Source organism: Saccopteryx bilineata, chromosome 9 (assembly GCF_036850765.1).
Source record: "Saccopteryx bilineata isolate mSacBil1 chromosome 9, mSacBil1_pri_phased_curated, whole genome shotgun sequence".
In the NCBI taxonomy this organism is placed as follows: domain Eukaryota; kingdom Metazoa; phylum Chordata; class Mammalia; order Chiroptera; family Emballonuridae; genus Saccopteryx; species Saccopteryx bilineata.
The window spans coordinates 58,836,013-58,846,274 of NC_089498.1; the positions used below are offsets into that span (position 1 = coordinate 58,836,013).

At 39.6% G+C, this 10,262-nt stretch overlaps 1 protein-coding gene across 2 annotated transcripts in view; it reads right to left on the reverse strand.

The window, feature by feature from the left end:
- The window catches only part of IPMK (inositol polyphosphate multikinase), a 67,570-nt gene extending 57,633 nt beyond the window's left edge, over positions 1 to 9,937 (reverse strand). For both annotated transcript variants that reach the window (XM_066242231.1, XM_066242230.1), the window contains exon 1: positions 9,400 to 9,937. In XM_066242231.1, the coding sequence (XP_066098328.1) occupies positions 9,400 to 9,589 (190 nt within the window). In that variant the 5' untranslated portion in view covers positions 9,590 to 9,937. The remainder of the gene's footprint in view (positions 1 to 9,399) is intronic.
- Between the last annotated feature and the right edge of the window lie 325 nt (positions 9,938 to 10,262).

A 10,262-nucleotide genomic window follows, 5' to 3' on the forward strand; every position in this document is an offset into this window, starting at 1 on the left:
AGCTTATAGCCTTCTCACTCTGTCCTCATAGTCAGGGGGAAGAAGGCTATGAGTGAAGGAGAAATGGAGGAGGACAGAAAGAGAGAATGTTCTCTCATGTCTCTTTTTATAACACTAATCCTATTGAATCATGCCCCCACCCCTGTGACTTCATTAATCTTAATTACTTCCATAAAGGCCCCTATCTCCAAATACAATCAGATTGGGAAGGTTTTTTTTAACATATGAATTTTAGGGACACAGCATTCAGTCCATAACAGAAGGTAATTATAACAACAAAATTCAAATTTGGTTCTACTCCTGACTAGACTGGCTTAATCACCAACATTAACAGCCTAGTCAAAGAGGTATATTAATTTTACACAAAAATACTATTTGTATAAGTTGCTTCAGTCCTACACATGTCCAGAATTTAATGAAAAATTATAAGACATATGGAAAAGGAGAAAAACTCACTGTCAAGAAATAATGCAACAAAGTTATAATTTTCAAAGGAGTTTAAAATTACCTGAATTAATATGTTAAAGGTTGTAATGGAAAAGGTAAAAAAAATGCATAAAAAGATGGGGAATTTCAGCAGAGAGAAATTTTGAGAGTCAAATGGAATATTAGAAATTAAAAATGTGGTAACAAAGTAAAAAATACTTTCAATTTTCTATCAGCAGACACAAAATAGCAGAGGAAGGAAATTAGTGAATTTGATGACGGGTCAACAGAAATTACCCAGCCTGACCAGGCGGTGGCGCAGTGGATAGAGCGTCGACTGGGATGCAGAGGATCCAGTTAGAGACCCCGAGGTCGCCAGCTTAAGCGCGGGCTCATCTGTTTTGAGCAAAAGCTCACCAGCTTGGACCCAAGGTCGCTGGCTCAAACAAGGGGTTACTCTGCGGCAGCCCCACAGTCAAGGCACATATGAGAAATAATCAATGAACAACTAAGGTGTCACAATGAAAAACTAATGGTTGATGCTTCTCATCTCTCTCCGTTCCTGTCTGTCTGTCCCTATCTCTCTCTCTCTCTCTGACTCTCTAGCTGTCTCTGTAAAACAAACAAACAAAAAAACCCAAATTGAAACACAAAGAGGTTAAAAAAAAAATCAGAAGAAAGCATGCAAGATCTGTGGAATACCAGTCTGAGAAAACTATCATTAGAATCCTCCCAAAATTAGGTACACTCCAAGAGGTGGAACAGATGATTAGAAAAAGAGGGAGGTATATAAATATAATGGAATATTATTTAGCTTTAAAGAAGAAAATTATTAGCCCTGGCCAGTTAATGTGTCATCCAGATACACCAAGGTTGTAGGTTTGATTGCCAGTCATACAAGAAACAAGCAGTGAATACATAAATAAGTGGGATAACAAATTAATGTGCAGGGGGTCCTCAGGTTACAACACAGTTCCATTCCTACAACAGTACAATTTCCAGGAGAGAAAAATCTAGTGAATGGTACTTCTACACTGAAAACTATGACAATGAGAAAATAGCCCTTTTTGAGTAGTGAGTTTTTTTCATGCTCGCTGACCTCCAGGAGTGAGGGGTTTTTTGTTTTTTTTCAAAAAATGAAATTAGTTAGTTACAGTTTTATTAATTTCAAATCATGTTTGTTCAATAACCAATTTATGGAAACAAGACTATACGTTTGCCTTTTTTAAATGTTTCCTTGTACATGTACGATCGTACTCTGGATGATCAGGAGGCACGAGGACATGCATGAATGTTCGTACTACTCAAAGGGCTAACGGCCTAAATAAATGGAGAGGTACACCATATTCTAGTATTAGAAGACTATATATAAAGAAATCAATTCTCACAAACACAATACAGTATAGATTCAAAGTAGATACAAAAAATCTTATCATAGTTCTTGGGGAAAATGACGTTGATTTTAAATCTATATGGAGGTGCAAAGGGCCAAAATAAGTCAAGGCAAACTTGAAAAACAGTGGAATGCTTACTCTTCAGTACATCGAGACTTATTCTAAAGCAACTTAAATTAAGACAATGAAGTAATATTGCTAGGACAGGCAAATCAGTTAAAAATAAGTAGAAGTTCAAAAGCAAATCCAGAGAACTGACTGAAAACACTGGGTACATATGCACAATGAAGTACAACTAAGCTGTACAAAAGATGAGGAAGCTCTCTTTGAACTGGTATTACTAAATTCTAGGATATATTGTTTAAAAAGCAAAATACAGGCCCTGGACAATTGGCTCAGTAAATAGAGCACTGGCCGGGTGTATGGACATCCTGGGTTCGATTCCTGGTCAGGGCACACATGAGAAGAAACCATGTGCTGCTCTCCTCGTCTTTCCCTTCCTTTCCCTTCTCTCTCTCTCTCTCTCTCTCAGCCCACTGGCTCCAGCGTTGGCCCTGGGCACTGAGGATAGCTCTACTGGTCCTAGCATTGGCCTAAGGCACTGAGGACAGCTCACTGATTCAAGCAGCCCCAGACACGGGTTGTGAGGTGGATCTCGGTCAGGGCACATGCAGAAGTCTGTCTATCTCCTTTTCTCTTACTTAATTTACTAATTAATTAATTAATAATAAATGCAAAATACAAAACAGTATATATATAGCACGTTGTCTTTTGCATCAGAAAGGGAAATGAGAAAACTTATATAGATCTGCTTATCTCTGCAACAAGAAACAAAAAAATAAAACTGGTTACCTACAAGGAATGCTGAAAAATGGAGTAGAGTGATAGAGAATGGTGTGACACTTCTGATACACTTTTCTGTTAAGTTTGACTTTTTCATAGGTATTCAAAATATCTAGCAAAATAAACAAAAATTAAGGAAAGGAATTTATTTTAAACAGGTAAAGTGAACCCAATTGTACTTCAAAAGAATATTATCAGAGAAGAGGGGATAAAAATAAACCCCCAATCCAAGTAAAAAAGCCCTAATTCAAGTAACTTTTTAGGAGTTTCCAACCACATACCCTCCATACAAGGGAATCTCATCTTCAATTCTTTATCTAGGTTTGTCTTTTGCAGCAGTATGAGTATAGAATTTCTAAAAATTATAGGATTGAACAAGATATGTTCTTGCTCAGGAGCAAGGGTTCTCACTTAGATGGAAAATAAAAATTTAGAATCAGGACAGAAAGAACTCTAGAGATAGAATGAAATTGAAACTATCAGTATGTAATTACAATAACTTTAAAACATTTATACATACTTTTTAGTTATAGCCATTGAAAAGACCTGGAAGCAATGACAGTCCAATGGCAATGAACACACACCTACCACCCAGATCTTGGATTCCAAGTATCATTTCCCACTAAAAATGAGCCGGGACACTTAGAGAACTGGCTGGTTTCAGAGTTGGGAAGAGATAGTCTATGAGTCTAAAATAACTACAGACAGAAAGGAAGTGCCATTCATTCAGAGTAAAGGGGAGGCTATTTCTTTTTCTTTCTTTATTTTTTTAGCAAGAGAGAGACGCACAGACAGAAAGGGAGAGATGAGAAACATCAACTCGTAGTTGTGGCACCTTAGTTGTTCACTGATTGCTTTCTCATACTGTATGTGCCTTGACCAGGAGTGGGGGTGGGGGCTCCAGCTGAGTCAGTGATCCCTTGCTCAAGTCAGTGTGACCTTGGGCTTCAAAACAGTGACCTTTGGGCTCAAGCCAGTAACCATGAGGTCATGGCTATGATCCCACGCTCAAGCCTGAGAGCCCATGCTCAAGCTGGTGACCTTGGGGTTTCAATCCTGGTCTTCAGAATCCCAGGCTAATGCTCTATCCACTGCGCCACCACCTGGTCAGGCAAGGGAGGGCTATTTCTTGTAACAGAATGCTGACAAAGTTAAAATAGAGGGAGTGGTAGATTTGGAAGAAAATCTTAATTTTTCCACTATCAGAGTAAAGACTAGTGCAGGCAAGAATTATCAATCGATGCCAAATCTAGGGGTGAAATGTGATGAGGATCCAACTATTTGTATGACCTTAAAATTAAAATATCTCCCCAAAGATGCTTATTAGTTGCAAGAGTAAAAGTATTAACTATATACTGGAGAAGCCAGACCAAACTTGGGCCAGATGATAAAAAATAATAATGGGCAGATTGACATTGTGATCCTCCAAATGTGATACCTTAAGTAGGACATTCTAGTGTCATGTTCCAATGAGAAATATATTACCTGAATTTCATCATGAGAATCCACCAAAAATCCAAATTAAAGAGTATCTCATAAAATAACTAGCCTGTATTCTTCAAAAATGACAATGTCATAAAAGACAAAGAAAAGGCTGAGGAACTGATATAAATTAGAGAATCCAAAGAGCTATGACAACTAAATGCAATTAATCATCCTGAACTAGATTCTCTGCCAAGAAAAACAGAAATGATAAAAAACATTACTGGAACAGCTGACAAAATTAGAATATGGACTATAGATTTGATAAAAGTGTTGTATTACTGTCAACTTTCCCATATTTTATAAATGTGCTGTGGTTACAGAAATAACAAAGGGGCATGCAACCTCTTCTCAATAGTTCAGGGGGAAAAACAAATGCATAATCAAAAATTCAGAAAAATGTTAAGGTCTCTATTTTCCTGCAACTTTTCTGTAAGCTTCAAATTATTTAAGTCAGTTAGTTTCAGAGGATATCTAATAAACTAGACCAGTACACCAAAAAATGTTGTGGGTTTTCCCCTCAAAACAGTATCAATTTAGACCTCTTTTCCCTATAGCCTACATCATTTTATATCCTAAGTTGACCAGGATACATATACCAAATTTCACCTATTTGTTTAACTCTTTAAGGATTTTTGAAAGAAATTAATGGTACATGTTAAATATTAAAACACAAAGGATTTTATGCTAACTTTGGTGAGCTTTGGAAATTTCAATTGCTAACAATTACACTTTTGTGAAGCTTTCCTATAGAAAAAGTTACACAATGTGCAAGGTATATCATAATATGTAAGAATGTTTAATATATAACAATAGCAAAAAAATGAAAATCTAAACATTCAACACTAGAGGAATAAATTATGATACATCCATCCATACTATAGAACACAACAGTTTTTGAAAAGAACGAAGTATATCATATGTACAAAAATATGGCTATAGTACATGATAAAATAGATGAGACACAAAAAGCTGCTGATATATCTGTTTGTACAAAAAAAACAAACCAGAATTGTGTTATATGTTTTTGTATGTGCCCAGAAACAAAGGCTTAAAAGGATACCCAAAATAGTTACCAGCTATTGCCCTTGAGAGAAAGAGAGTAGGGGGAAGGGCATTACTACATTTTTTACTCTTAGAATTTTCCCTAAAAGAGCATGTACTACTTTCACAATAAAAAACAAAACAAAAAAAGTTTTCTTAGAAATAAAATTTCAATGTACGTTGATGAAATATTACTTATATTTATTATATGTTTTATGTAATGGTGGGATTCAGCCCGTTCACACCAGTTCGGAAGACCCAACACCTAATTTTTGTTGAATTTGGCGAATCAGTTGTTACAATGGCACTAGTAATCAGGGTTCTCTCTAAGGTGGTGGCCTGGGCAGCTGCTCAATTGGAAATCACAAATTACATTTCTTACTCTTTTTTAAGGTTCATCTGCACAACAGTGTATTCTAAGCATCTGTAGTAATATTCATTCTGTCCATAAATGAGAAATATTTGACGGAACTATGCTTGTAATATTATTTATTTCATAAAATTTATACCTTTGATGAAATACTATGTTTTAATTCCCGTGTTTGTTACTTCAGTTAATAGACATATAACGTAAAGAAAAAGGGGGTGACAAGCTGTCATTGGAAATATGTATCTTAAGTAAGTTTTATTGTTTTTTTGGTCAGGTATTATTTTATATTTTTTCATTAATATTTTAAACTCTTATAACACAAACTAGTTTTGTGTACCTCTTTTATTGTTCTTATTTATGTATTAAATGCATGGAATAATAAACTACCTTTCATTATATTTTTTTATACTTAAAATAGTCATTAGGACAGAGAACTGGTTGTTAAATTATTTGAATCCCACCACTGATTTTATGTGAATATATAAAATGTAACCGATACCAGAACCACTTAACTGTAACAAGATCTATTTTTCTTTTAATTTTTGACTTAACAGAGGCAATATCGATGTAAGAAACATCCAAAACTACAAAGAATTTTTTTAAGAGACAGAGAGAAAGACAGGAAGAGAGAAAGATGAGAAGCATCAACTCGAGTTGCATTAACTTTAGTTGTCCATTCATTGTTTCTCATACATGCCTTGATGTGTGTGTGTGTGTGTGTGTGTGTGTGTATGTGTGTGTGTACACACACATCCCTCTAGCTACCAGGCTTCAAACCAGCAACCATGGGATCCTGTCTCTAGTCCCAGGCTCAAGCTGGCTATACCATGCTCAAGCTGGCGACCTTGGGATTTCAAACCTGGGTCTCAGCGTCCCAGGTCAATGTACTATGTACTGCACTTCCACCGGTCAGGTCTTGCAGAGAATTATTAAGAGTTTATTTCAGCTAAATCTGACAATTGCCGGAAAACAAGATTTCAAATGCTCCACAGAATGGCAGTTTGCAGTTTCTTTTAAGCATCTGAAATTAAGCAAGATTACATTAAGATAGAAGAAAGCAAAGACAGAACGGAATTACAGGATAGTTTAAAAGATTATGTACTCTCTAGTGGTAAATTATTTCAGAGATGTGTTCATCTTAGATACAAAAACAATGGACAGGGCTTGCTTAACTGTAGTTAAGACAAAGATAAATCTTTTACTAAAGTTATATACATACCATGACCTGCCCAGTTATAAATTTATGGTCAAATTACTTATGATCAGATTACAATAACTGTGAGGTTCCTTTCCTGAACATCTTTTTCATTTACACCAACAGCTCCTTTTTGGAAATAGAAAAGCTATCAATCCTAAACTGAAAAACCCTGGTTACTTAATGATATTAACAAAAAAATAAAAATAAAACAAATATCCAAACAATGTTTTTAAGAAAGTTTATTCTGAGAATTTCAATTGATAGCCAAACCAAACTATGACCTACGGGATGTAACTTTACAACTTAAGTGGTTTATTATAGTGGAGGAACAGAAATTCTTGAACTCTGAATTACTGACCATCTTGTTATCCATTTTATGAACAAGGAAGATTATCATCATACATTGTCTCTTCACTAACAATATAAAGAAGATTGTGTAAATAACTGAGAAATTCATCAAATATATATTAAATTGCTAGCACAGGATGTTTGCGGTATTGTGCATTGGTGATACAAAGACAGTCCCTTAGTCTTACAAAAAAGTCTTACAAAATTTAAAAAAAAGTTTATTTTAAATTGAACACAATAAATTAAGGATTCTTTTCTCTAGAATCTAAACTATTCTCTTAATTAAATAATTTGGCAGATAAATTCTTTCAGCCACTGTTTGCAATGTAATTTTAAGTCACATTCAAGGTACATTTGTAATGACTCAGAGATAACTCTCTGAATAGGTTCACTATTACATATTGTGATAAGCAGAGTGACAATCTTCAAGACTGTGTTAATGTTGGATTTTTTGTTTATTTCTTCTCCTCTGCACAGAGCTCAATATCTAGAAAACAATTATTTTTGCAGGCCTCTAAAACAGTATTAGGAATATTATCATTACAACTCATCAATATAAACTAATAGGTATGCCCCCTGACCAGATAGCTCGGTTGGTTCAAGTGTTGTCCTGAAGAACAGAGGTTGCTGGTTCAATCTCTAGTTAGGGCACAAAAAAGAACAGATCTGTTCCTACCTCTCTCTCTCTCTCTCTCTCCCTTCTTCTCTCAAAATCAATAAAATTTAAAAATATTATATAGTTATTTTAAAAATAGGTATGCACATAAATCTATTAACGGTAATTCCGTAAGCACTCTGCAATTCTCACACCTGAAGTGACACACAAGAATAGCTCTATACTAAACACTTTGAGATGGTTGTTTCCTTACATCTACACTAAACACCTTGAGAACGGTACTTGTTTCCTTACCTAGTGTGCTAAAGGAACAATTTCCACTCTTTTACTCCTTATGGAATTTAATACAAAGCTGTGGGGATAAACAGATTTGGTCTCTACCTTTGAGGAACTCACTACCATATGTAGTGGGGAGAAAGGCACGCAATCTACATGACATGATTAACATAACCTTCAACAAAAGAAAAGCAGGTAAAGATAAAAGTAGTGGGAAATGTTGCTCTTCAAGAAATAGCACACATTAAAACAAGTACTCATTCATTTTCAAAAATCTTTTGAGTTCTCTTCAAGCACAATACACGGTGGAAAAAAAAGTGATCTGAAGCAGGACCCTAGGTTTCCCAATTCTAACTAACACACAGTAGCTGTGTGACTTCAGGCTTGTCACTTAACCAGACATGGCCTTAGTTATTTCATCTAAATACGTCAGCATTATCCAACCAGCCTAAACCCAAATCATCTTACCAGCATAAACCAAATCATCTCCAGTGGCTTCCAGGTCTAAGATCTGCTTTATTCACACACGCATCTATCAAACTCCCCAAGTACTCATGCCCCAGGAAACCAGTATGAGTAAGCTAGGTGAATTACAGTTCCTGAACTGAACTTTACATCATCAAGATAATGAACTGAGATAGACCCTGTATTTTGCTTTACACGTTGTGAGCTCAAAAAAAAATATATTACACAGGCCATGATTCAGACTCATATAAAGATGATTAAGAAAAACTGAATGCCTGACCTGTGTACTACTCTACACACTCAACAGCAGTGTGTTATTTCCTACCAAGAATCCAAGTTTCTACAACTGGAAATAATCACGCTTCCCAGAGAAACCCACCAGACAACAGAAAAATCTCTCAAGGGGCAGAGAGGGATCCTGGATAAAACAAAGACAAGCTCTCAAAAAACAAAAAAACAAACAAAAAAAGTCGTATTGGTTTTTTCCCTCTCCTCTATGCAAAAACAAAAAAACAAACAAAAAAACCCCACCAGATTAGCATCATCTGCACTTCATTCTTCTCTTTTGCAATAGTTAGCCTTTTATAATAAACAGACCTCGTGCTCTGGGGAGAATTCTCTTCCCCGTCCAGTAAAAATGAAGTTCCTTATTTCCACTAATAACATTGTCTCCAATCAACACCCACCGTCCCTAGGGAGGAGACCAGGCACTCCTCTCCCCGCCACCTCCTGCAGCACGCTCGACGCCCCACACCCTAGGATCGCCCCACTTTTCGAGATCCTGCTGCCCAGGTGGCGAGGCGCTGCGAGAGCGCGGAAGAGGCCCGTGTGAAGGCCCGAGGGCGTCCCACCCAGTCCGCGGGCGCCGGGCTGCCTCCGCCGGCCGGGGCTCCGGAGCCCGGGGGGGAGCGGCGAGCCCCGCGCCACCCCCACTTACCCACTTTATCCTTGCCGTACATGTGCCCGGCCACCTGATGCGAGAGGGGCACACAGCCGTTGAGGAAGCAGACCCTGCCGCCAGCCGGTTTGGGGGTGCCCTCGGATACGGTCTCGCTCCCCGGTGGGGTCCGCATTTCTGGGGCGCCGGACGCCTCGAGCAGGAGGGGGGATGGCGGCTCCGTTGCCATAACGGAGAGCTGAAGCAGTAGCGGCGGCGAGGGCAGGAAAAAATTAATAGGGCGGAGGGAGAAGGCGCCGGACAACCCGGGGGTCGCTCAGGCTCGGCCGCGAGGAGGCCCGGGGGTTCCCACGGCTAGTGCCCGCTGAGGGCCGGGGAGGGGGCCCATGACGCCGCGGAGGCGCGGGTGCTGCCCTGCCCGACTCCCGGCGGAGCACAGCTGCCGGCTCACGCTGCTCTGCCGCCGCGGCTCCCCGCCGCGGCGCAGCCCCAGAAACGGAACCAAGCCGAGGAGCGGCGGCGGCGACGGGCCGCGCTCCCTGGGGCCCTGACGCCGGCAGCGGCCCCACCTCCCGCGCCTCGGCCCCTCCCCCGCCCCCTCCCGCCGTCCTCCACGCCCCTCAGCTGCCGCGCGCGTCAGCGCCGCCTGCGCGGCCGCCGCCGCGAGCTTCCGACTGCGAGACCTGCGGCTGCCGCCGCTGAGCATGCCCAGAAGCCGCGCCGATAGGACACACACCCCCACCGCCCGCACCGCGCCCTCCGAGCGGGCGGGTAAGGGGCGAGCTGACCGTGACTAGGATGGAGCGAGCACACTCGCGATCCTTCACTCCCCAACCCGGTGCCAGCGTTAGCAAGCCGTCAGGGCTGCTGTGCGCTCACTCATTCAGTGCGCTTTTCTGCGC